Source organism: Mobula birostris, chromosome 2 (genome assembly GCF_030028105.1).
Source record: "Mobula birostris isolate sMobBir1 chromosome 2, sMobBir1.hap1, whole genome shotgun sequence".
In the NCBI taxonomy this organism is placed as follows: Eukaryota; Metazoa; Chordata; class Chondrichthyes; order Myliobatiformes; family Myliobatidae; genus Mobula; species Mobula birostris.
The window spans coordinates 16,606,439-16,634,131 of record NC_092371.1 but is presented as its reverse complement, the minus strand read 5'-3'; the positions used below and the strand labels follow the sequence as shown (position 1 = coordinate 16,634,131).

The following is a 27,693-nucleotide window of genomic DNA, read 5'->3' as shown; positions in this document are numbered from 1 at the left end:
TCGACACAGCTTTGTGGGCTGAAGTGCCTGTATTGTGCTGTAGGTTTTCTATGTTTTTATGCTTCAAAGAATAACGTCCTAACTATCAACCTCTCCTTGTAACTTAGGTCCTGAAATACCGGCAACATCTTTGTAAATTTTCTCTGCACTATTTCAATTTTTGTGTACATCTTTTTTGAAGGCAGGTGACTGAAACTGCACACAATACTACAAAATTAACCCTCACTGTCTTAATACAATTTCAACATAACATCCCAACTTCTTCACTCAATACAATGATATTTATGAAGGCTAATGTGCCAAAAACTTTCTTTACAACTTAATCTTTGTACTTTTGATGCTATTTTCTAGGAATTGTAGATCTGTATTGCCAGATCCCTGTTTAGCATCAGGTTTAATATCACTGGCATATGTCATGTAATTTGTTAACTTTGCAGCAGCGGTACAATGCAATACATGATTTAAAAAAACTATGAGTTACAGAAAATATATAACAGTTAATTAAGTAGTGCATAAAATAGGAATTAAAAAAAGTGGTGTGGTAGTGTTCATGTGTTCAATGTCCGTTCAGAAATCGGGTGGCAGAGGCGAAGCAGCTGTTCCTGAATCACTGAGTGTGTGCCTTCAGGCTTCTGTACCTCCTACCTGATGGTAGCCATGAGAAGAGGGCATGTTCTTAATGATGGACACCACCTTTCTAAGGCACTGCTCCTTGAATATGTCCTGGATACCACAGAGGCTAGTGCCCATAATGGATCTGACTGATTTTACAACTCTCTGCAGCTTGCAGTAGCTACCCCACCCCACCCCCATACCAGACAGTGATGCAGCCAGGTAGAATGCTGACTGGTCCTCACAAAGCGCAACATCTCACTTGTCTGCATTAAGTTCCATCTGCTATTTTTCAGCCCATTTCATTGGCTGGTCCAGATCCCACTGCAAGCTTTGATAGTCTTCCTTGCTATCCACTACACTGTCAATCTTGGTGTCATCCATAAATTTATTGATCCATTTTATTTACCACATTGTCAGCCTGACCCAGCACTGATCCCTGCAGGCCTCTATTCAGAAGCCAATCACTGTCTGGCTTCTTCCATGAAGCCAATGTCAAAACGTATTTACTACCTCATCTTGAAGGCCTTGCTAAAGTCTATATAGACAACATCCATCGCCTTGCCTTCATCAATTTTCCTGGTAACTTTCTTGAAAAACACTATAAAATTCATTAGATTTACCATGCACAAAGCCTAAGCAGCCCCTGTCTATCCCAATACTTATATTTTTGATCCCTTAGAATACCTTCCAATAACTTTACTACTGCTGATGTCAGGTTCACTGGCCTATAATTTCCTGGCTTATTCTTAGAGCCTTTCTTAAACAACAGAACAACATTAACTATCCTCCAATCCTCCAGCACTTCACCCGTGACTAAGGATGATTTAAATATCTCTGCTAGCGCCCCTGCAATTTCTGCACTAGTCTCCCACAGGGTGCATGGGAACACCTTGTCAGGCCCTGGGGATTTATCCAACCTATTTTGCCTCGAAAGACAGCAAATCTGCTCCTCCGTAATCTGTATCGGGTCCGTGACCTTGTGGCTGCATTGCCTCACATCTGTCGACTCTATGTCCATTTTCCGAGTAAATACAGATGCAAAAAAAAAAAAAATCCATTTAAGATCTCCCTCATCTCTTTTGACTCCATGCATAGGTTACCACTCTGATCTTCCAGAGGACCAATTTTGTCCCTTGCTATCCTTTTGCTCTTAATATATTTGTAGAAGTCTGGAGGATTCTCCTTCACCTTGTCTTCTAGAGGAACCCTTTAGCCTTCCTGATTTCCTCCTTAAGTGGTTGCTGGCCGTTCTTATACTTTTCAAGTACTCCCATTTGTTTCTGCCTGCCTGTACCTGCTGTGCACCTTTCTTTTTCTTAACCAAGGCCTCAATATACCTCAAAAACCAAGGTTCCCTAAAACTGTTGTCCTTGCCTTTAATTCTCACTTTTGAAGACCTCCCACATACCAAGTACACCTTTGCCAGAAAATAACCTGTCCCAATCCACATTTGCTAGGTCCTTTCTGGTATCACCAAATTTGGCCTTCCTCCAATTTATCTCAGCCCAAGGACCAGACCTATCCCTTCCCATAATTATCTTGAAACTTGTGATGACGAGATACGGTGTTCCCCTTTACAAACTTCTGTTACCTACCCTTGTCCCTTTCCCTAATAGGAGATCTAGTATCATTCTCTTTCTAGTTGGGACTCCTATGTACTGATTAAGGAAACTTTCCTAACAGATTTAACAAACTTTTTCCAGTTCAGCCTTTTTATAGTATGGGAGACCCAGTCAATATGTGGAAAGTTAAAATCACCTACTATCACAACCTTGTTTCTTGCAACAGTCTGCAATTTATCTGCAAATTTGCTCCTCCAAATATTGTGGACTGTTGGGTGGTCTATAATATTAGCCCATTAATGTAATTGTACCTTTCTTATTCCTCAGTTCTACCCATACAGCCTCACTAGAAAAGGTCACTGGTCTGTCCTGACTGAGCACTGTGGTGACATTTTCCTTGAATATTAATATCACCCCTCAACACCTCCTGCTCTATTACGTCTCAAACAACGGAACTGCAGCATATTGAGTTCCAGTTCTGCCTCTCCTGCAGCCAAGTCTCACTAATGGCTACAATGTAATTCCACGTGTTGATCCATGCCCTAAGCCATCCACTTTCCTACAATACACCTTGGATTGAAATATACACAGCTCAGAACTTTAGTCCCACTGTGCTTGACCTTTTGAATCCTGACTTTGTATGTAGGCTGAGCAACACCTTTCCATGGCCACTCCACTATCTGTTCTTGCGCTCTGGTTCCCTACTCCGTGCAACTCCAGTTTAAACCCACCCTCTCCCCCGTGCAGCACTAACGAAACTGTTAGGATATTAGTCCCCATTCTGTTTAGTGTAAACCATCCCTACTGTACAGATCCCACCTCCCCAGAAGAGACCCTAATGATCCAAAAATCTGAAATCCTCCCTCCTGCACCAACTCCTTAACTACGCGTTGAACTGTATGATCTTCCTACTTCTGGCCTCACTAGTACCTGGTGCGTTTAGCAATCCTGGGATCACAACCCTAAAGGTTCTGCCCTTTAACGTAGCACCTAACTCCCTGAACTTACTTTGCAAGACCTCGTAACCCTTGCTACCTATGGCATTGGTACCATCATGGACCACAGCCTCTAGCTGCTCATTCTCCCATTTAAGAATATTGTAGACTTTATCTGAGATGTTCCAGACCCTGGCACCTGGGAGATAACAAACCATCCGGAAATCTCATTTTTGTTTGCGGGACCTCCTTTCTGCTTCCCTAATCAACGAATCATCTATCACTGCAGCTCGCCTCTTCTTCCCCCCACCTTCCCTTCTGAGCGACAGAGCCAGACTCTGTGCCAGAGACCTGACTGCTGTTGCTTTCCTCCACAAAGTCTTTCTCCAATGGTATCCAAAGCAGTAGACCTGTTGTTGAGAGGAATGGCTACGGGGTACTTAGCACTGGCTGCCTATCCCTTTTCCCCCTCCTGATGGTCAATCAGTTACTCAAGTGTCCTGCACCTTAGGAGTAATTACCTCCCTTTGTATTCTCTCTTTCTACCTCTCAGCCTCTCCAATGATCCAGAATTCATCCAGCTCCAGCTCATGCACTTCTTGCAGGTACAGTCATCAGGGACTGTGGTGGATAATATATGCTGACTGCCCCCACTTGCTCCCTACCTTCCCACATCCCGCAACAGGAGCATTCCAGTATTGTGTTTGGCATCCCTACTGCTCTAAATATGCAATAAGAAATAAAGAAAGAATAAATAACGAGAAAAAACATATAATCTACCTACAGCCTCCGGTTCAACTCCCCACTCCGACACTAGCCCATTCACACAATAACCACTCCCACGATGGCTGCTCCACTTAAACCTAATTTCTTTTTAATTGTCCTTGCCACATGCCTAATTATGTGTAATTCAATGTCTCCTCAAGACTGTGGTGCGTAGTATGTGCCGACTGCCGCCACTCGCTTCTTTTAAACTCTCTCTCCCTCCAAGCAGTCTGGTGTCTCTTCAAGACTGTGACACAAAACTCTGGGAATTGCTGGATTAATTTTGGGATAGGCTGGGGTCAGAGTTAACCTAGGGACTGGGTAGAGTAGGATTACCCTTGGGTTGGAGCGATGAGCCAGGTGTAAGGCCTTTAATTTTCAAAAGCAGCCATCCATTGTTTGGTGGTGTTGCAGTCTGCAGAATGTAATGTGGGCCTGAGCCGTTACAGGGTCTGATCAGGACCTATTCCACCCCCACCCCTATGCCAGTGGGGTGCTGCTCTTTCAGCCAGTCCCCTGTAAGGTCAGTGCTGATAGAAACTGCACAGCAAGGTAGGCTTTAGAGGGGTGGGGATAGGGGGATATTGGGGTTAGCTCAAAGATCAAAGTAAATTTCTTATCAAAGTCTATATATGTCATCATATACTACCTTGAGATTCATTTTACTACAGGCGTTTATGGGGAAGAAAAGAAATACAGTAGAATTTATGAAAAGCTACACCTAAACGAAGACTGATATACAACCTGTATGGGTCCTGAGGTTCTTATACCTCTTTCCTGGCAGCACTGAGAAAGGAGATGGTCTGGTTGCTGGGGGTCCTTGATGCTTTCTTGTCAAATGCTTCGTGTAAATGTACTTAATGATGGGGAAGGCTTCCCCTGCATCCATCACTTTCTGTACATTTCTTTTCCTGGGTGTTGTTTTGTTTTTGATACAAGGCCATGATGCAACCGGTCAGGATACTCTCTACTGTTTATCTATAGAAGTTTGTTTAGAAATTACTTTCACAGGGTAGCTGACCAGCCAATTCAACAGCCCATCGCCCTGATACCCCCACTAATGCTGAGCTGGTTCTCCCCATAGCAGCTGGAGAGGAGTCTGCAAGACTTTGGCCTGCCCTGGGAGCGAAACCCAGGAGATGGAGCCTTCTACGGCCCCAAGGTGAGTGCAGAGTCCTCCCTGTGTCTTCCCAACAGCGCAGGGAGATGCCAGAGCTGTCGGTCAGGAGGGATGAATTATCAAGGACCAAAGTAGACAAGGCTGAACAATGAACACGGAGCTGAGCCCAATTCTTCCAGCCCTCCCACCCCAAGCCCCCAGGTCTGGGAGAAGCCAGTGCCATTGATGTGAGGCCAGAGGGAGGGTCCGTTGGGGTGTAGAGCAGACTTGCCTGAGTAGTGAACACAGAGCTGAGTCCCAACTCATCCACCGCGGTCTGCTGATTGTGGAACGAGTGTGCCAACATGAGCGTCGGTCACTTCTTCGTGCTTACGTTGCCAAGGCAGATCAGGCCACAGGTGCTAACAGGGGACATAAGATTCTGCAGATGCTGGAAATCCAGAGAACTTGGATGAATTTTGTTCAGAGTATCCATGAACAAAATGTTTGAGGGACTCAGCAGGTCAGGCAGCATCTATGGAAGGGAGTCAAGAGTCCTGATGAATGGTCGGGCCAAAATGTTGACTGTTTATTCCCTTCCACAGATGCTGTCTGACCTACTGAGTTCCTCCAGCACTTTGTGCATGTTACTGAAGGGCTAAAATGAATTGGTATAAAGCGGTACTGATGATGGGCTCGTGTGGTGGGTGGAAAGGGTCTATATGACTCCATATGGAGGCAGAAGCAGGTTGTTCGGCCCATCATGTCTATGATGGGTCCTGTTAGTGCCATTTCCCCACATACCCATCAAACCTCCTTTCTCTGCCACTAACCCAGGGATAATTAACCTGCCAGCACATTGGGAGGGAACTGGACGAAAGCCATGCTGTCACAAGGAGTGTGTGCAGACTCCACAGGGGCAGCGCCCAAGGTCAGGATTGAACCCGGGACCCGGGAGCGGTGGTACAGTAGCTGAACTGATTTCGTTCTATAACTTGTGCTCTTGCCATCAAACGAAGGTGTCCATCTCAGACCTTGCCATTATGATTACAGATCGACATCCAGATTAAGGATGCAATTGGTCGCAATCACCAGTGTGCCACTATCCAGCTGGACTTCCAGCTCCCAGTCAGATTTGACCTCAGCTACATCGGGTGAGTCTGAGTCCACTTGCGGATCCAGGAAATGTTGCAGTCCCTTTAACAGAACCGACAAAATTATCTGTGGACAAAAAAAAACTACTCAAGAAATTATTTTTCAGTATTTTTCTCCCTTTCCCTCTGAATACATCACACTTTTGGATTCAGTCACTCACTCACTCAGTACTGAGTTCGCTCCCGACCCCTCTCATTCCATAAGCAGAGCTCTCTTACTCAGATTAGATCACACAGTTTTGATCACTGTATAACCCTAGGTTAGACAATACTGGGAGCACTGCACACAAGTTTGTTTTGTATATCCTTGGGTTTGAATATACTGAGTACTTTGTGTGGTCTGTTATCGATGTCTCATCAGAACACTGTGCAATGTCCTGGTCTCAGTATTGCTCGGTTAGATCATATCGGCAGTTTACACTATGCTGGGAACATATTGTCATTTTTGCTTTCTGTATTCCATAGTTAGTCTACACTGGGAGCACCATGCACAGTTCTGGTCTCTGTATCACGACATTAGACCACAATGGAGGACTGCATCCTGTTCTAGTCCCTATCTGCCTTGGTTAGAGTGCACTGTTAGTATCGACAGTGTTGGTATGCACATCTAATGGTTCGACCACTGGGCACGTATTCACATTGTTGGTCTCTGTATCCCTCAGTTAGATCATATCGCACGTGCACCTGTAATGGGGTCACAGATTTCTGGGAAGATATTTGCCTGTCAATTGACATTTAATAAATGTAACAATCAGAAAATGTTGTGAAATTTTCTGTTTTGTGGCAGCAATACAAAAAAATTGCTATAAGTCACAAAATAACTAAACAATGCAACAGGTGAAGTTATTTTGGGAGCGTGCTGGGTGTTATAATGATGATTGGATCACTTTCACTTTCCCGAGGAACTAAGGATGGCACTTGAATATGATTTTGTTAATGTCTATTGTTAACTTTTTCCGAACTTGCATGGGAATTACATGCAGGAAATTGTGGGAGACCAAGTTCAGAGCATGATTTGAAAACTTGCTGGTCATTCACCCATTGCAGCAAAGATAGCAGCAATGCCGAGAGACCTGTGATGATTCACCGTGCTATCCTTGGGTCGGTGGAGCGGATGATCGCAATCCTGACAGAGAACTATGCGGGAAAGTGGTAAGTTACTCTGGTTGCAGATTGAAAGGACAAATTTTCAATCAAGTGTGGTCTTTTGTTGAACTCGAGTTGGGACATCAGAAGCAAACTGCACTACTGTGTTGGCTGAAACAGAGGTGGTGATGAAACAACATATAGATAGGGGATTGAAAATCTCCACAGCAACAACCTTTCACTTAGTGTCAGCAAGGCCAAGGAGATGATTATGGACTTGAGGAGTGAGTGGGCCAGTGAAGGAGTGGAGCTTTGAGGCTTTGACTTGAGAGACTCTGGCAGTTTTGGCAGTTGGTCAGCAGAAAGCCGTTGATTAGACAATCAAGATTTGAATAACTCAGACTCAGCAGAAAGCAGCTGATTGGGCAATCGAGGTCAGGTGACCAAGCATTTTGAAAAGTTCAAACAGATAAATAGAGGGATAGCTCAAGCAAAGTGGCCAGTGAGTGAGTGGGCCAGTGAAGAAGTGGAGCTTTGAGGCTTTGACTCGAGAGATTCTGGCAGTTTTGGCAGTTGGTCTGTGCAATCAGTCAATCAAGATTTGAATAGCTCAGAATCAGCAGAAAGCAGTTGATTGGGCAATCGAGGTCAGGTGACCAAGCATTTTGAAAAGCTCAAACAGATAAATTGAGGGATAGCTGAAGCGAAGCGGCCAGTGAAGGAGTGGAGCTTTGAGGCTTTGAGAGGCTTCAACAAGAAGAGGCGGAGGACGAGCTTGCTCGCAGTTAGTCTTTACAATGTCTCCTGAGACGGTGATGTGCCTCTTATGTGAGATGTGGCAGTCTTGGGGGAACGCCCCTCTCCCGCAGAGTCACATCTGCCAGAAGTGCATACGGCTGGGCGATCTGGAAGACCGTGTAAGGAATCTGGAGCAGCAGCTGGATGACCTTCAACTCATAAGGGAGAATGAGGCAGTCATAGATGAGAGCTACAGGGAGGTAGTCACACCTAGGCTGTCGGAAGCAGGTCGTTGGGTGACAGTCAGAGGGGGGAAAGTGAAGGTGAGCAGACAGGTAGTGCAGAGCGCCCCTGTAGCCTTTCCCCTGAATAGTAAGTTTACCGTCCTGGATACTGTTGGCGGGGACGACCGACCAGGTGTGAGCCCCGGTGAGCAGACAGGTAGTGCAGAGCGCCCCTGTAGCCTTTCCCCTGAATAGTAAGTTTACCGTCCTGGATACTGTTGGCGGGGACGACCGACCAGGTGTGAGCCCCGGTGGCAGGGCCTCCGGCACTGATTCTGACCCCGTGGTGCAGAAGGGTGGGGCAGAGAAGAGGAGAGCTGTTATCATTGGAGACTCGATAGTCAGGGGAGCAGACAGGAGATTTTGTGGACGTGAGAAGGACACCCACATGGTTTGTTGCCTCCCAGGTGCCAGGGTCCGGGATGTCTCTGACTGGGTGCACGACATCCTGGTACGAGAGGGAAAGCAACCAGAAGTCATGATACATGTAGGGACCAACGACATAGGCAGGAAGCGAGATGAGGTTTTGAAGTGTGAGTTTCGGGAACTAGGCAGAAGGCTGAAGAACAGGACCTCAAGGATGGCATTCTCAGGATTGCTGCCAGTGCTACGTGACAGTGATGGTAAGAATTGGAGGAGATGGTAGTTGAATGCGTGGCTGAGGAGTTGGTGCAGGGAGCAGGGTTTTAGATTTTTGGATCATTGGGATCTCTTCTGGGGAAGGTGGGACCCTGTACAGATTGGATGGGTTGCACCTGAACTCAAGGGGGAGCAATATCCTTGCAGGTCGGTTTGCTACCTAATTTGCAAGGGGGATGGGACCCAGAGCGATAGAGCAGTGCATGGAGGAAAGCCAGATCTAACATATAGATAGGCTTTAAGGAAAGAGAAGCAGAATAAACAGTGTAAAGACAGTAAGGTGGAAGGGCTGAAGTGTGTGTACCTCAATGCAAGAAGCATCAGGAACAAAGGTGATGAACTGAGAGCTTGGATACATACATGGAATTATGATGTAGTGGCCGTTACAGAGACTTGGCTGGCACCAGGGCAGGAATGGATTCTCAATATTCCTGGATTTCAGTGCTTTAAAAGGGATAGAGAGGACGGAAAAAGGGGAGGAGGGATGGCATTACTGGTCAGGGATACTATTACAGCTACAGAAAGGGTGGGTAATGTAGCAGGATCCTCTTTTGAGTCAGTATGGGTGGAAGTCAGGAACAGGAAGGGAGCAGTTACTCTATTGGGGGTATTCTATAGGCCCCCTGGTAGCAGCAGAGATACAGAGAAGCAGATTAGGAGGCAGATTTTGGAAAGATGCAAAAATAACAGGGTTGTTATCATGGGTGACTTTAACTTCCTTAATATTGATTGGCACCTGATTAGTTCCAAGGGTTTAGATGGGGCAGAGTTTGTTAAGTGTGTCCAGGACGGATTCCTGTCACAGTATGTGGACAGGCCAACTAGGGGAATGCCATACTAGATCTAGTACTCGGTAATGAACTGGGTCAGGTCACAGATCTCTCAGTGGGTGAGCATCTGGGGGACAGTGACCACTGCTCCCTGGCCTTTAGCATTATCATGGAAAAGGATAGAATCAGAGAGGACAGAAAAATTTTTAATTGGGGAAGGGCAAATTATGAGGCTATGAGCCTAGAACTTGCGGGTGTGAATTGGGATGATGTTTTTGCAGGGAAATGTACTATGGACATGTGGTCGATGTTTAGAGATCTCTTGCAGGATGTTAGGGATAAATTTGTCCCGGTGAGGAAGATAAAGAATGGTAGGGTGAAGGAACCGTGGGTGACAAGTGAGGAGGAAAATCTAGTCAGGTGGAAGAAGGCAGCATACATGAGGTTTAGGAAGCAAGGATTAGATGGGTCTATTGAGGAATATAGGGAAGCAAGAAAGGAGCTTAAGAAGGGGCTGAGAAGAGCAAGAAGGGGGCATGAGAAGGCCTTGGCGAGTAGGGTAAAGGAAAACCCCAAGGCATTCTTCAATTATGCTAAGAAAAAAGGGATGACAGGAGTGAAGGTAGGACCAATTAGAGATAAAGGTGGGAAGATGTGCCTGGAGGCTGTGGAAGTGAGCGAGGCCCTCAATGAATACTTCTCTTCGGTATTCACCAATGAGAGGGAATTTGATGATGGTGAGGACAATATGAGTGAGGTTGTTGTTCTGGAGCATGTTGATACTAAGGGAGAGGAGGTGTTGGAGTTGTTAAAATACGTTAGGACGGATAATTCCCCGAGGCCTGACGGAATATTTCCCCAGGCTGCTTCACGAGGCGAGGGAAGAGATTGCTGAGCCTCTGGCAAGGATCTTTATGTCCTCCTCGTTGTCCACGGGAATGGTACCGGAGGATTGGAGGGAGCTGAATGTTGTCCCCTTGTTCAAAAAAGGTAGTAGGGATAGTCCGGGTAATTATAGACCAGTGAGCCTTGCGTCTGTGGTGGGAAAGCTGTTGGAAAAGATCCTTAGAGATAGGATCTCTGGGCATTTAGAGAATCATGGTCTGATCAGGGACAGTCAGCATGGCTTTGTGAAGGGCAGATCGTGTTTAACAAGCCTGATAGAGTCCTTTGAGGAGGTGACCAGGCATATAGATGAGGGTAGTGCAGTGGATGTGATCTATATGGATTTTAGTAAGGCATTTGACAAGGTTCCACACGGTAGGCTTATTCAGGAAGTTAGAAGGCATGGGATCCAGGGAAGTTTGGCCAGGTGGATTCAGAATTGGCTTGCCTGCAGAAGACAGAGGGTGGTGGTGGAGGAAGTACATTCAGATTGGAGGATTGTGACTAGTGGTGTCCCACAAGGATCTGTTCTGGGACCTCTACTTTTCGTGATTTTTATTAACGACCTGGATGTGGGGTAGAAGGGTGTTGCAAAGATTGCAGACGACACAAAGGTTGGTGGTGTTGCAGATAGTGTAGAGGATTGTCAAAGATTGCCGAAAGACATTGATAGGATGCAGAAGTGGGCTGAGAAGTGGCAGATGGTGTTCAACCCAGAGAAGTGTGAGGTGGTACACTTTGGAAGGACAAACTCCAAGGTAGAGTACAAAGTAAATGGCAGGATACTTGGTAGTGTGGAGGAACAAAGGGATCTGGGGGTACATGTCCACGGATCCCTGAAAATTGCCTCACAGGTGGATAGGGTAGTTAAGAAAGCTTATGGGGTGTTAGCTTTCATAAGTCGAGGGATAGACTTTAAGAGTCACGATGTAATGATACAGCTCTATAAAACTCTGGTTAGGCCACACTTGGAGTACTGTGTCCAGTTCTGGTCGCCTCACTATAGGAAGGATGTCGAAGCATTGGAAAGGGTACAGAGGAGATTTACCAGGATGCTACCTGGTTTAGAGAGTATGCATTATGATCAGAGATTAAGGGAGCTCTTTGGAGAGAAGGAGGATGAGAGGAGACATGATAGAGGTGTACAAGATAGTAAGAGGAATAGATAGAGTGGATAGCCAGCGCTTCTTCCCCAGGGCACCACTGCTCAATACAAGGGGACATGGCTTTAAGGTAAGGGGTGGGAAATTCAAAGGGGGATATTAGAGGAAGGTTTTTTACTCAGAGAGTGGTTAGTGCATGGAATACACTGCCTGAGTCAGTGGTGGAGGCAGATACACTAGTGAAGTTTGAGACTACTAGACAGGTATATGGAGGAATTTAAGGTGGGGGCTTATATGGGAGGCAGGGTTTGAGGGTCGGCACAACATTGTGGGCCGAAGGGCCTGTACTGTGCTGTAATATTCTATGTTCTATGAAACTGGAGGTCCATGAGCCAGTCCTCATCAGGGATCAGAGGTGACACCCTTATGTTCTTCAGTGTCTTCATTTCTGAGGATCTGTCTTGAGTCCGATATGTAGGTGCCATTGCAAGGAAAGTATGACAGTGCCTCTACTTTCTAAGAAGTTTGCAAAAATTTGGCATGTCAGCTAAAGCTTTGATGTGTGGTGTAGAGTAATACATTGGTTGCATCACGGCCAGACGTGGAAACACAAATGCCTTTGAAGGAAAAAGCCCACAAGAAAAGTCGTGGATACGACCCAGTCCATCACAAGTAAAGCCCTCCCCTCTGTCGGGCACATCTACATGGAGTGCTGTCACAGGAGGATAGCATCCATCATCAGGGACCCCTGTCATCCAGGCCATGCGCTCTTCTCGCTTCTGCCAGAAGGTGCAGGAGCCTCAGGACCCACACCACCAAGTTCCTGAACAGTTATTACTCCTCAACCATTAGGCTCTTGAATCTGAGGGGATAACCACTCAACTTCACTGAACTGTTCCCTGTGAACTCTTTCATGACTCTTCACCTCATATTTATTGCCTAGTTATTTTTAATTATTATTGTTTTTCTGTCTTTTTGTAGTTTCTTGTGTTTTGCACATTGGTTGCTTGTTCTTTTGGGTGCTTCTTGTGTTTACTGTGAATGCCTGCAAGAAAATGAATCTCAGGCTTTGTATATGGTGAGATACTACTTTGATAATAAACTTACTTTGAACTTTGTGAATGCTGTCCGTGGTACGTCTATAGAACCTTGTGAGAGTCACTGGTGACATACCAAATCTCCTCAAAAAAAGGACAAAGTATATTTATTATCTAGATATATATGCAGTATACAACCTTTAGAGTTGTCTTCGTGCAGGCAGTCACAAAACAAAGAAACACCATAGAACCCATTTAAAGAAAGCTCCCAGATAACAAGACCATCAGATGTGTAGGAAAAAAAAACCATGCAAGTAACAGAAAGCAAACAAATAACGTGCAAAACCTTAAAGATCAAATCGGTAGAGTCCCCAAGAGTCGTTCCACAGCCGCGATCTGCCAAGGGGAGTGAAGCCAGTCTGGGAACTGATGTCTACAGCCACAGTCAGTTCAGCACTGTGTCACTGCCTGCAGACCTCGATCAAATTGCGCAAACAGTAAAGCACGTCTAGCACTGAGGACATTAAACATCAAACCACAGTCGAAAGTGAGTGCACAGCCACAAGCTGCTGAGGTGATCAAACCTTACAGCATAGGATCCAAGAATCCTGTACCTTCCGCCGGCAGCAACGAGGAGGGACACCGTTCAAACGAAGCCAGATGGCATTAAACGCTCTCAGCCTCGTCGATTTTGATCTTGCTCGGCGCTTTAATCAGCACGGAGTAATCGAGTCGACCACAGATTTGTTTTTCCCCCAGCGATGGCCTCAGCTGCACTTCACACTGATTCCCAGGGAGAAGTGCCAAATCGTTCAGTTGGCCTGAAAATGCATTCTTAAAAGGGAAATTACGGGCTGCAGTCCATCCCAGTTCAGAAAAACATGATTAATATTTAGAGGAAGAGTATCCAATAGTTCTGTAAGTTATCTGCAAGGCATTGCTGGTCACTGGCACCATCTTGTTGGAAGTTCCTAATGAAGTATAACTGCAGATGTGCCTTCTTTGTAATTGCATCAATATGATGGGCCCAGGATAGATCTTCAGAGATGCTGATACCCGGCACCTTGAAACTGCTCACTCTTTCTGTTGCTGATCCAATAAGGACTGGTCTGTGTTCTCCCGACTTCCCCTTCCTGAAGTCCACAATCAATTCCCTGTGCACTACTTGATCACAAATGTTTCCCTTGCTTCTGGGGTACAGCTGCTTCCAAGGGCAGGGTTAGTTTTTGATATTAATGGATTGTTACCCCTGGAAATGGAAACTATGTTCCTGTATCTCTGTGTTGCAGGCCACTCTGGCTATCGCCCTCGCAGGTCATGGTGATTCCCGTTGGCAACAGCACTGAAGATTACGCACACCAGGTATGTTGCTGGTGCTTGCCCTTGCTTTCTGCTGTCCAAGGTGTAAAGGTGTCTCTGTTTAGAGCTCATGTAGACTTAAAGTGTTGTACAGCATGTCAGCAGGCCTCAACTTGGCATACTGACCGAAATGTCTACTTGAGCTGGTCCTGTTTATCAGGGTTTGACCCATATTCATGGACATCCATACCCAATCCATGGACATCCCAAATACCTTCTGGATGTTGGTGCTTCCTGTGGAAGATCGTTCCATATACCCACTGAAGTTCCATCTTAAGTCTTTCTCCTCTCATTTTAAACCTATTCCCCCACCTGGGGAAAAGGCTGTGAACATGCACTGCATCTCTGCCCCTCATGATTTTATAAGCCGCTATCAGGTCACTCTCAGCCTCCTTCTGTCCAGGGAATACAGTCCCAGCATGTCCAGTCTCTCCTTATAACTCAATCCCTCAGGTCCCGGTCACATCTTGTTGAATATTTCCTGCACCTTCTCCATCTTAATAACATCCTTCCTGCAGCTGGGTGACCAGAACTATGCACAATACTTAAAAGTGTGGTTTCAGAGACTTGTATCTCTGGTCCAGTGAACCTTGCTCAAGGCTTCGCTTGGAAGACCACATTGGTGTTTTGGGTAAAGCCATGTTTCATAGACCTAAAGGCCCAGCTTTGACTGTGACCACACCACCCCACCCCACACAGTGCCCCCTGTGTGGAGTTTGCACAGTCTCTTTGAGATTTTGATGCCCTCTTCCCCTCCTCACTTCACCAGGTGCTCTGTTTTCTCCCACATCCTAACAACATGTGGTGGGTTGGTTAATTATCTGAGGTGTGTACGTACTTCTGCCCATCAACCCTACTGGCCTCCAACACCAACTGGCCAGGGTCATCTGTCACTCCTACTGACCTCCAAAACCAATTGGCCAGAGTCATCTGTCACTACTGGCCTCCAAAACTAACTGGCCAGAGTCATCTGTCACTCCAACTGGCCTCCAACACCAACTTGCCAGTCTTTCAAGTTGTGCCCAGGTGTAGCCCATCTTTGGTGAGATCTTTGGCATTTCTCTAGCCCTGGTTTTTACGGGATAGTGTTGCTAACCCCACGCCCAACCCTCCTCCTCTCACAGCCATGCTTGGGACTGTCCATGGCGGAGTTCCAAGTGTGTAGGTGGGCGGTTAAATCCAAGAATCGTTCACGTGAAGGTGGGGGCGTAGGTTACAAGGAAAGGACTGGATAGCCCGATGGCCTTATCCTTTGTCACACGGAAATCTGAAATTGAAACTAACGGTTGGGGGGGGGGGGGGGCGGTAGATGAGGGGTAAACTCAGCCGAGGGACAGCATGTCATTGTGAGGAGGGTACAGAGGAGAGACTGTCAGTGTTCCAGGGTAAATCTCTGCTCCTTCAGCTCAGTGAGGATGTCACCGGTCCCACAGGGAGAGGTGTAGTTGAGTGGCAGGTGGATCTTGGGGGAAACATGGGAGAAAGAAGTCTTAGAAGGTTTGGAAAGTGGGGGGGTGGGGGTGGGGTGTAGAGGGGAAGGGATACAGTGTATGTAGTAGTGTAGATCAGATGGGCCAAATGGCCTGTTTCACGTAATGAGGTAAAAGGACCAGGTGAAACTGGACAGCTCCAGGACCACCCTGAACCTGTGGTGATGTTCTGCTGAACTCCTTCGCCACCAAGCTAGGAGGATGCTCGGGGCCGTGGGAGGTGGATCTGGAAAGTTCCATCAGGAACTAGAAGTGAGGGGGTGTGGGGTATAACAGATGACATAGAAATCCAAGGCTTGAAAACTGGGTGTGTGGACCGCAGGTACACCAGCAGCTTGTGGAGGCCGGCTTCATGGCGGACATCAGTTCCGATCCTGGATCCACGCTGAACAGGAAAATCCGGAGCGCACAGTTGGCACAGTACAACTTCATTCTGGGTAAGGTATCGCCAACAGAATGCTGAGCCCCTTCCGTACAACGTCATTCTGGCTAAGGAATGTGTCCTTCAGTGGGTGAATGGTTGGGGAGGGAACCCCTACTGTTCCTTTGCTTTATCCTAATCACAAACCCAGTACAAGGACAGATCTGGATCAACAGAGAGAAAAGCTTCCTCTACATCAGTCCCATCGCACTCCTAGGGTCAGACACAGAGTGAAGCTCCCTCCAAACCGTCTTCATCACATACTGCTGGGGTCAGACACAGAGTGAGGCTCCCTCCACACCGTCCCAACACACTACTCCCGGGGTCAGACATAGAATGAAGCTCCCTCCAGACTGTCGCATCATGCACTCCCAAGGTCAGGCACAGAGTATAGTTCTCTCCACACTCGTCCCATCACAGACTCCATCTTGTAATTGCCCCTGCACTGTCTCCATCATTGTCATGTGATTCCTGTAGCAGGGTGACCAACCTGCACACAGTGCTCCAGCAGAGGTCTGGCTGTTCCTGTCTTCTGATTAGTCAAGGCTGGTGTCCTGGACAAACAAGATAAAATCTGCAGATGCTGGAAATCCAAACAACATACACATAATGCTGGAGAAACTCAGCAGGTCAGGCAGCACCTGTGGAGAGGAATAAAGGGTTAATGTTTTGGGCTGAGGCCCTTCTTCAGGACTGGAAGGGGAGGGGGAAGAAGTTAAAATAGGAAGTTGGGGGTAGGGGAAGACAAGCTGGCAGGTGATAAAGTAAGATCAGGTGAAGGGGAGGGAAAGGTTTATAGTTACACTGGAGAGACAAGAATGCAGATACTGCAACCTGAAGATATAAACAAACTGCTGATGGAGCTCTCAAACACTGGCATTTGTTGTTTTGTGGCAGCAGTACCTTACAATAAATAATAAAATAACTTTAAATTATAATAATAAATAAATGTAAATAAAAAGTGCAAAAAGAGGGGAATAAAAATAGTGTAAATGGGTTCATTGTCCATTCAGAAATCTGATGGCGGAGGGGAAGACCAACCCCAAACAAGAGAAAATCTGCAGGTGCTGGAAATCCAAGCAACTCACACGAAATGCTGGAGGAACTCAGCAGGCCAGGCAGCATCTTTCCCATAGATGCTGAGTTCCTCCAGCATGTTGTGGGCGGGGGAAGAAACTCCTGTAATGTTGAGTGTGTGTGTCTTCAGGCTCCTGCGACACTTCCCTAATGGTAGCAATGAGAAGGGGGCATGTCCTGGGTGATGGGGATCCTAAATGATGGGTGCCACTTTTTTGAAGCATCACCTTTAGAAGATGCCTTCAATTCTTGGGAGACTAGTGACCATTGATGAAGCTGGCTGAGTTTACAACTTTTATGCAGCGTTTTTTGGTCCCACTACCGTGGTCCATCCATACTGGGCGGTGATGCAACCTGTTAGAGTGCTCTTCACAGTGCATCTAGAAATTTGCAAAGTGTCATACTAAATCTCCTCACACTCAGCCAGTCAGGCAGCATTTTGATGACACTTTGATGTCTACGGTACATCAGAACTTGATTGTTTATTGTACTGAGATGCAGCAAAAAGCTTTTGTTTGCACGCTATCTAGACAGAACGCTCCAAACGTGTACATCTAAATAGTACAAATAAAGAATGAATCAGAATATAGTGTTACAGATAGAGAAAAAAATGCTGTTTATTTTCGGCAGATAAAAGGCAAAAGTCATAATCAGGTTGATTAAAATGTCCAAACTTTAATTTTATTGTCAAAGTATGCATGTAGATATTTGTCTTGTCCTGATAGCCATGAAATACCCATAAAAAAGTAAAATAAACGAAACTCGCAGACCCCAGAATTCCCGCACCCGCTTCCCCACACCCCCTCACCTGCAGAAACAAAAACAGTGACAATACAATCCCTGACTCCCTCACTTGCAAAAAAAGAACAGCGACAGTAGATTCAAAAACCCCCTAATCCACATCTCTCACCCCCCTCCCCCCAACTTGCACACAAAGAACTAACAGATCACCCTCCCACCATTCGGCCACAAGAAAGAAAATGCCGAAAAACTGAATGAGACCAATATAAAAGATAGTCCAGTCACATAAATCTCAGAATATCAGACTGACTCAGAGCTCATGCCTGGTCCAAAGGGTGGCCTCCAATGGGAGTGATACTCCTCTGCATTCACCTCGATGCTTCAGTCTTCCTCGCCACTTCGAGATGAAGTCATTCATGACTCCGTGTCCCATTCCATGTCAGCTCGTGTTCTTAGTCCTTTTTGGGTTCTCGTCTCAGACCTCCACAAGACAGCACACGACACAGCAGAGTACTAGGTCATTCAATTGAGTTCCAGACTGTACGTCACAGGCTGTAACAGTTTTCGTAACACAAACAAGACAAAATGAACAAGCAGAAGGCATAGAAAGAGTGATGTAATTTAAAATATTTGGTATATGGAAGATGTCGCCCAAGGAATTGTTAACTGGCACCATCTTGGCCATTTAACAAATCAAATTAAATTAATTTTACTGTACAACGGGTCCATTCAAGAGTCTTCAAACAGCTAGTAGAAGCTGTCCTTGAACTTGATGGTATGCATTTTGTAAGCTTTTGTATCTTCTGCTCGATGGGAAGGGGAAAAGAGAGAAATTCTGCAGTTACTTAGGGTCTCGGGCAGGCCAACCACAATGCATCCGGGTAAGATGCATTCCAGGGAAGGTACATCTATAAACACTGGTAAGAATCATTGGGAAAGTTGAGTTTCCTTCACCTGCAGGTGTGCTTCCTGGCCATTGTATCTACTGCTACATTGCTGCTCCAGAAAAAGTTAGTGATGACAGTTGCATCTAGGATTCAAAAATTCCTCTTGCTCCAGTCCTCACAGATACTGTTCAACTCACTGAGTTTCTCAAGCAGATCTCCCTCTGGCCAGCCAGTTCAATTCCACTTCCCATTCCCACACCAACATGCATATCCACAGCCTCTGCTGCCAGGTTAAGGCTAGACACAACTCAGAGGAGCAACACTAGATATTCTAGTTTGGTCAGCTCCAGCCTAACGGCATGACTGTCAACTTTTCTAATTCAGTAACCTCTCCCCTCTTCCCCCTTTTTGCTCCTTAACCCACCAGCTGCCATACACCATCTCTTCCCTCCCACCCCCGCACTCTCAGTCAGACAGTCACCCTCCCACGCATTCATCCTACCACTCAGAATTCTGGAGGGACTCTGCAAGTCAGGCAGCATCTATAGAGGGAAATGAACAGAGCATGTTTTGGGCCGATACCCTGCATCTGGACTGGGAAAGGAAGTGGTGTGAAGCCTGAAACATTGACTGTTAATTCCTCTCCAGTGATGCTGCTGGATCTGGTGAATTTCTCCAGCATTTTGTGTGTTTTGCTCTGGATTTCCAGGATCTGCAGAATCTCTTGAGTATTCCTCCCATCTCCTCTTCTCACCTCCTTCCCCTTATTGGATATTCCACTGCCCTCTCCTATCTGATTCCATCTTCAGGCCTTTATCGCTTCCACTTGTCACCTCTCAGTTTCTCTTCAACCTCCCCCCACTCCTCATTTGGACCCACCTTTCACTCATTGTCCCTTGTTGCACCTGTTTTCATACTGGAATACATCCTCTCTTCCTTTCCAGTCCTGATGAAGGGTTTCGAGCGGAAGCATTGCACAAATGCTTCCTGACCCACTAAGTTGACCCAGCTCCTGTGAGTGTTGCCTCAGGGTTCCTCCAGCAGTCCCTTTGTCCCTCTGCTATAATGACACTGCCCTGCACAAACTACAGGGACAGGGACAGGAGTTGTTTCGATACTTTGAGCTTGTACTCAGTGGTATAGATTGCAAAGTTGTTTTGATTCCTGAGACAGAGTGGTAAGTGGTTTAGTTTATTGGCAGTTTTGATCACTCTGTGTGTGGTTACACCTGGTCCTAACTGATACTTTCCTTTATTGTTCCCTCGGAGCAGTGGTGGGAGAGAAGGAGAAATCCACTGGGACAGTCAATATCCGCACCAGGGATGGCAGACAGCATGGGATGAGGGATCTCTCGGACACCGTACGGAGACTGGCTGAGCTGAAGGAGTCACGGTGCAGGAATGCAGAGGAGGAGTTTTAACCACGTGCTGGGACGGCAGTGTGAGACACTCTCACCTTTGATGCATGCAGCCCATCCCCAGGTGTGACTACCCTTCCAGCAAGGCTGCTGATGTCGTTCCTCCCCTCGGTTCTGGAATGCTGGTCTCAGTTTGCTTGGGCCTCTTGACGAAGAGCTGCATGCCCTCAGGAGACTCAGGAGGAGCTGGTTCTTGTAGGAATGTGGGGCGTGATGGATGGGAGAGCTGGACCAGGGGTGATAAGGGAGTGTCACAGGGTCAGATATGCACCAGCCCCCTCTTTTATGTTGTTCCACCTGCTTCACCATAACAAAAATCCTGTGCAAGTTGGCCACATCAGCGTTCCTCAGTGCCTCCCCCCACCTCCCCGACATGCCAACCCTTCCTTACTTGGCATCTCCTCAGCCTCAAGTTACCTTTCTTCAGCCTGACCATCTAACTGCAGTTTGAACCCTGCCAGGAGCAGGAGACGCACTGAGTGTGGACCAGGCAGAAAGGGCAGATGCCGGATCATTTGTGACAGTAGAATCTGTACACCAGTGCCCTGACACAGATGGGATTTGTTTTCTTTGAAAACTGCCTTTTGTTAATCCTGGAGAGACAAACCCTAGCGTTGGGTTTTGACTCGATACATTGACTGTTTTCTCCCCCCTCTCAGATGCTGCTTGACTCACTGAGTTCCTCCAGCAGTTTTAATTCTGCCTCCTCCTTTCCCCGTAAAGATTCTAGCACTTCGAGTCAGTTCTTGCCCCGTGACAATCAGAGTGGAGAAAAATAATTAATAATTGAACTGGGTTTACGTCTCTGTTTCTCTACCCGAGTTAGTGTGGGTGACTGTGTGTTCTTGGGAGTGGATGCTGAGTTTCTAAGAAAGGTTACGTGTATAACACATACAGGATGCTGGAGGAACTCGGCAGGTCAGGCAGCATCTGTGGAGATGAATAAATAGTCGAAGTTTTAGGCTGAGACCCTTCAGAACATCAGATTATTTGTTTAATCTGCATCTGTGACCACATCTGTGTAGATTCATGTATAGTATGTGTCTTGTCAATGTTTGCATCACCTGCCTCTGAGTGTGTGTGTGTGTTTGCATGCATCACGCTGTGCGTGTGTATATATAAATATTTTTTTTCTCACCCCTTATGGGCGGTATGTACGTATGTATATGTATTTTTCCCTCAATCCCTGGTCGTCTTTCTGAGGCCTGGGAGCTTGAGGGTTTGGTGCAGTACCTTGCTGTTCCTAGTAGTGCCCTCTTCTAGACTGAGATCTCAGATGTTGTTCCAGGGAATTACTGGTCCCAGGATTTGTTGGAGCCACTCCCCCAGTCCAGGAGTCACAGCTGGCTTTAACCTTCCACATCCTTTCAAGCCCTGGTATTACTCCAGCTTCTCATACTCTTTCTTCCTGATGTTACTGTTATTCAGGATTGACACATCTATTACTATTGTTTCTTCGTATTTCTTGTCCAGTCTTACCATGTCTGGTTGGTTGGCCAGTATCTGCTTATCAATCTGTATTTGGAGGTCCCACAGGATCTTAGCTCTCATTGTCCACCACCTTCTCAGGTGTTTCCCATTGAACTTGGGAGTGTCCAATCCATACTCAACGCAGATCTTCCTGTACACAATTCCTGCAGCTTGGTTGTGCTGCTCAGTGTATGCTGTCCCTGCTTGCATATTGCAGCCTGCTATTATGTGCTGGATGGTTTCAGTGGATTCTTTGCAGTCTGGATCTTGGGTCTTGTCTGGTGTGTTAGACCCCTGCTTCTATTGCTCTTGTGCTCAGTGCCTATTCTTCTGCAGCTGTGAACAGCCCTTCCGTGCTGTCCCTCAGCTCTGCCATCTCCAGCCATTCGTAGGATTTTCTTATGTCAGCCGCCTCTGATATCTGGTGATGGTCCATCCCGTGCAGTGGCTTGTCCTGCCATTGGTTCTGGTTCTCGAGCTCTGCTTCACCCACTTTCATTTCCACGTCCCCTGCCTGCTGTCTGGGGTATTCTCCTAGCAGGTCGTCTTTAAGGGCCATCTTCATGACATACTCATAGATGTTTCACATTTCTTCCAGGACCTTGACACTTCCAAGTCTCCGTCCTCTTTTATTCCAGCGGGTGTACAGTCGTTCAATGGTGGACTTTGGATGGAATCCACCATGTATTGTTATTGGTTTCCAGGTCTTGATGTCAGCAGCTTCCAGTTTGTTCCTTGGCCAGTATACTAGTGCAGCTGTATATCTGATGAATGCTAGGGTGACTATGTTGATGGCTCTGATCTTGCTTTCCTATTCAGCTGTTTTTTCTTTAGGGCCTGTATCACTCTCGTGAAGTACTTGGATGTTGCAGCCTTCCGTGTGTTCTAATCATGGCTTCCATACGCCTGCAGGATCCCCTGTCCTGTACATCTGATATTGTGGCCTTCAGGTAACTTGACTCCTTCAGTCTTGATGAGTTTGCCTCTTTTCACTACCATCCAGCTGCACTTTTCCAGTCCAAATGATATCCTGATGACTCTGCTGTACACCCTTGTCAGGTGGATTAGTGTGTCAATGGCTCTTCCATTTCTGGCAGACAGTTTGATGTCATCCATGTACAGGAGGTGTCTGATAGTCACTCCACTCTTGAACCTGCACCCATATCCACTATTTGAGATGATCTGGCTGAGGGGGTTCAGGTCTATGCAGAACAGCAGAGGGGAGAGTGTATCACCCTGGTTTATTCCACACCTGATGGACATTTGTGCTGTTGACTTAGAGTTAACATCTAGCATTGTCCTCCAATGGCCCATTGAGTTCTTGATGAAAGTCCTGGTGTCTTGTTGACCTTGTGCAGAGACAGGCACTCCAGGATCCATGTGTGGGGCATTGAGTCGTATGCTTTCCGGTAATTGATCCAGGCTGTGCTTAGTTTAGTTTGTCTTGTCTTGGAGTCTTGTATGACTGCTTTGTCCACCAGTACTTGGTGCTTGGAGACTCTGGTTCCATTACCAATCGCCCTCTGAGCGGGGCTCAGGAATTTACACACATGTTCCTTCAGCTTGGTGGCTATGATGCCTGACAGGAGCTTTATGTTGTTGACAGGCAGATTATAGGACAGTAGTTTGATAGAGTTGCTTCTTTGTGAGGATCCTTATTTATGAGTACTGTACTGTCCTTCCTTGAGTTAGCCAGCCAGAGTGCTAGCCTGTTTCAAGCAGCTGATTAATTTGAGCTGCCTGCAGTGTATGTAATGCTGTCAGTTTCTTCAGCCAATAGGTGTGGATCATGTCAGGCCGTGGTGATGACCAGTTCTTCATTGTTGCTGCACATGTATTGCTGTGATGGTGACTGGTTCTTCCTCGAAAGTTGCAGAGCCTTGCTTGTAGGTCTTTTGGCCACTGGGCACTGCTGTTATGTGATGCTTCTTCCTCACATATACTCTTCCAGTACTCCTCAGTTACTGTTCAAGTACTGGCATGTTGTCACTCTGAAAGCTGTGCTTTTCCTGGTTCTATGGAGAAGTGTGCATTTATTCTCTTGGCCTCTGCATCCTTAGTGTACCTTTGCCGTCTGGTAGCCCGAGCTGTTAACCATTGCTTGGCGGTTTTCAGGGCTTTGGCTATGGACATACCTCTGTAGCCGAGATGAGTCTTTGCGCAGCTCAGTTAGTCTGCTGACCTCTGCCATTGTGGTTTTCATCTCGGCTTCCAATCTTTGTCTGTGGGGAAGGGGGTTTTGACAGTATTCATTTTGTAGCTCAGCATTTCTAGAACAACTGCTGCCCGATGCATACATCAGGTTATTGGTCTCAGTTAAGTTGGAGGTTGCAGTTTTGAGTAGTGCTTCCACTAGCTGCTTCTAGCATGCTGTCTGATGGAATTTTATCACGAAGGCTGGGGAGCCTAATTCATTGATTGACAGTCGTCAGTTTAGCCATGATCTTCTCGCCGACTGCAGCAGCCAGCATTGATATGCCCCAAGATGAGGTTTGAACGTGCATTTCCCGTGTGCGAGGCAGTGTTATTACCTTTGCACCACCTGTGAGTTGTGGAGGTGGGGTTTGAACTCGTGAGTCCTCATCGGCTCGGTTCTGCGGTGATGTTGCTGTAGTGCGTCGTGATCGTACGTCCAATTCAAGATGTGATAGCGATCCTCTGTTGACAGTGTTTGCTCACTGGGTAACCAGCAGTCTTCGTTAATGCGAACGATGGTCTTTGTTGTTGCCAGAGGCACACGTGTGCTTGGTGCATCCTCTTTGTCATGTGGGTTGCTGCTAAAGTAGTATTCCATTAATTTCATGTTTTCCTGTCTCGTCCATTTATATGTGTGTGTGTATAGGCAGATTTAGGCACACCATCCCCTGCTTGGTCTGTCTGCACTCTGGACTGAGTGTGGTCGGAGTATCCCTGAGTGTGGTCGGAGTATTCCTGAGCAGTGCTACTACAGACATGGGATGGTAGGATTGGGTTATCCGTAAGAAGCGCAGGCTGAAATTCCAACCCGGAGAGGTGAACGCTGGGCAGAATTGTGATGTATAGAACGTCTCAAATAAAAGTGTCTGGGCAAAAATCAGTTAACATTCTAAGTGAGTAACTTTACAAACCTGTCAGAAAGCACTGTGTTCAAAAGGCGGTGGGTATCCCTGGAGCCAAGCGCATCCCACTGGAACACTGCTGGTGTCCATCACGTGACTCTACACAGTCAAACCACAGCCATCGCAGCTGGACTCAGTTTGCTTTGTGCAGCTTTGTCCAAGCATGTGTCGTTCTGTCACCGTGGGAGGGGCGGTGAGGCGGGGTCACACCGTGGGAGGGATGGTACTGATGGAGGATCACACATGGGAGGGATATTAGGGAGGGTCACACTGAGGGAGGGTCACACTAGGAGGGGCAGTACTGAGGGAGGGTCACACTGGGAGGGGTGGCATTGAGGGAGGGTCACACTGGGAGGAGTGGTATTGTGGGAGGGATGGTACTGAGGGAAGGTCACACTAGGAGGGGCAGTACTGAGGGAGGGTCACACTGTGGGAGGGATGGTACTGAGGGTGGGTCACACTGGGAGGGATGGCATTGAGAGAGGGTCACACTGGGATGGGCTGGTACTGAGGGAGGGTCACACGGAGAGGGTACTGAGGGAGGGTCACACGGAGAGGCGATACTGAGGGAGGGTCACTCTGGGAGGGGCGGTACTGAGGGAGGGTCACACAGAGAGGCGGTACTGAGGGAGGGTCACTCTGGGAGGGGCGGCACTGAGGGAGGGTCACACTGGGATGGGGTGGTACTGAGGGAGGGTCACACTGGGATGGGCTGGTACTGAGGGAGGGTCACGGAGAGGGTACTGAGGGAGGGTCACACGGAGAGGCGATACTGAGGGAGGGTCACTCTGGGAGGGGCGGTACTGAGGGAGGGTCACACAGAGAGTCGGTACTGAGGGAGGGTCACTCTGGGAGGGGTGGCACTGAGGGAGGGTCACACTGGGATGGGGTGGTACTGAGGGAGGATCACACTGGGATGGGGCAGTGCTGAGGGAGGGTCACACTGGGAGAGGTGGTACTGAGGGAGGGGCACACTGGGATGGGGTGGTACTAAGGGTCACACTGGGAGAGGCGGTACTGATGGAGGGTCACACTGGGAGAGGCGGTACAGAGGAGGGGGCGTCACATTGTGGAAGGCTCACTGCATGGTGAGGGGAACAGCACTGAGGCATTGCTGCCCCATTAATGTGCTGGTGCCAACCAAGTGCCATGTTGTCAGAGCCGCTAATATTAAGATGAGTTTTTAAGCTGAGATCTTACTTGTAATCTCTGTTGAGGCTAATAAATGCCTTGGCCCTGCTTTATAGGGTTCCCGTGTCTCTGTGTACATATATCTGTCCAGCAGCCAGTGAGGCACGCATGTAATCTGATTGTGAACACGTTGCCGCCATGTTCCCACTTATCACTGACAGCATCTTGAAGATTACTTCCTGAGTGGTGAATGTGCTCTGAGCCATCCTGCACAGGGATTGAAATGGGTCAGTTTTGTGCTTGTGGGAGCAGTCAGTGTACCACAGGATGGCAGTATGCAGTGTGGTGGCCTGACACGCAGACCCCTTGTCCACTTGGATTACTGGTTAACTGTGTCCTACTCTGCAACGCCCGGGGACTCTGGATCTGTGGAGAGGCTGCTGAAACAATTCACAGCTGTGACTCCATCAGCAGCTTTCTGTACAATTCTGTTAACAGCACTCAAAAAGCCAGTGTTAATTTTCTCCTGGGGTTTACACACAGATGTGGGAGACAGGGAGAGATGGTGTGGGTTGGGAAGCGGATAAACAGGAGTGAGGCACATAGGAAGAGGGAAAGGGATTGAACCATGGCTGGAATGTTGTTTGCCGATGTGAAAAGACGTTGAATCGCGAGGTTTGTTGAGAAGGTGGCTGGTGCTCGGAATGGTTTTCTCAATGACAACCAAAAGCAAAAAAATCAGATGCTTGCAATCTTGAACACTGTAACGTAGGGTACAGCTGTGCAGAGAGTGAACAGATGTCAGCTCTGAAACATTCCTCTCGGCACAGATGATGCTTAACCTATAGTGTGTTTCCAGCACTTGCTGCTTTTTTAGAGTCACACTGCACAGAAACAGGTCCTTATTTCCTGTGATGCCCAGTTACACTAGTCCTCTCTTCTGCCCCCGTGAGTCCCACAGTCCCCTCTTCTGCCCCCGTGAGTCCCACAGTCCCCTCTTCTGCCCCCGTGTGTCCCACAGCCCTCCCTTCTGCCCCCGTGTGTCCCACAGCCCTCCCTTCTGCCCCCGTGTGTCCCACAGCCCTCTCTTCTGCCCCCATGTGTCCCACAGCCCTCTCTTCTGCCCCCGCATCCCACAGCCCTCTCTTCTGCCCCTGCGTCCCATAGCCCTGTAAACCTCATCTATCCGTGGGCCTATGTGGTTGGCATTTAAATGTTGCTGATATGCTCGTCTCGTCTGCTATTTCTGGCAACTGATTCCAAATATGCAGCATCCTTAGTGTGAAGAAGCTGCCCCCGATGTTCCTTTCAAATCTCTTGCCTCTGATCGCTCTTGTTTTTAGCACCCTCGCCCTGGGTAAAAGATAACACGCCTTTGCCCTGTCTGTGCCCCTGGTGATCTTGTATGCCTCTATCAGGGCACCACTCAGTCTGCTACATTCCAGTGAATGAAGTCCCAGTCTATGCAACCATTCCTTGTAACTCGGGCCCCCAAATCCAGGCAGCATCCTGGTCAATCCTTTATGCACTGCTTCCAGTTTATTATCATCTTTCCTATAAGACTGGGACCTCAACTATAGGCAATACTCATGTTTGGCATCACCAGCATCTCAGCTAACTGCATTATATCTCCCCGTTCAGTGCCCTGACTGATAAAGGTCAGCATACCAATAGACTTCTTTGCATATTTTTTTTTTGATTCTGTAGGGTCCTGCTAGTTCGCCTCTTCCTAATTGGCCTGAAGTTTGTGCTCAGCAATTTTCATCAACTGGAATAGACTTTGTGGAGAAGATATCTGTTAGCGGGAGGGCTCCTGGATTCAGACCAGGCAATGGTGACGGGCTGGCAACATATTTCCAGGAATAACTGTGGGTGACAGGTGTTCTCCGTGAACAAAATACTATTCTGCATTGCAGTTTTCAGATGGAGG

At 47.4% G+C, this 27,693-nt stretch overlaps 1 protein-coding gene and 1 long non-coding RNA gene across 4 annotated transcripts in view; one reads left to right on the top strand and one right to left on the bottom strand.

Moving 5' to 3' along the window:
- The window catches only part of LOC140185029 (uncharacterized), a 28,008-nt gene extending 14,555 nt beyond the window's left edge, over nucleotides 1–13,453 (bottom strand). The window contains exons 1-3 of one of the 2 annotated variants that reach the window (XR_011882483.1): nucleotides 13,287–13,453; nucleotides 12,743–12,813; nucleotides 4,179–6,197 (exon numbers count right to left, since the gene is read on the bottom strand). This is a non-coding gene — a long non-coding RNA (uncharacterized lncRNA). Of the gene's footprint in view, nucleotides 1–4,178; nucleotides 6,198–12,742; nucleotides 12,814–13,286 lie in introns of those variants that run through there. The other variant, XR_011882482.1, reaches the window with a different exon arrangement.
- LOC140185010 (threonine--tRNA ligase 1, cytoplasmic-like) overlaps nucleotides 1–22,676 on the top strand; it is a 64,144-nt gene extending 41,468 nt beyond the window's left edge. For both annotated transcript variants that reach the window (XM_072238240.1, XM_072238247.1), the window contains exons 14-19: nucleotides 4,962–5,039; nucleotides 6,030–6,130; nucleotides 7,178–7,282; nucleotides 13,962–14,034; nucleotides 15,844–15,958; nucleotides 19,919–22,676. In XM_072238240.1, coding sequence (XP_072094341.1) covers nucleotides 4,962–5,039; nucleotides 6,030–6,130; nucleotides 7,178–7,282; nucleotides 13,962–14,034; nucleotides 15,844–15,958; nucleotides 19,919–20,067 — 621 coding nt within the window. In that variant the 3' untranslated portion in view covers nucleotides 20,068–22,676. The remainder of the gene's footprint in view (nucleotides 1–4,961; nucleotides 5,040–6,029; nucleotides 6,131–7,177; nucleotides 7,283–13,961; nucleotides 14,035–15,843; nucleotides 15,959–19,918) is intronic.
- The last annotated feature ends 5,017 nt before the right edge of the window (nucleotides 22,677–27,693 follow it).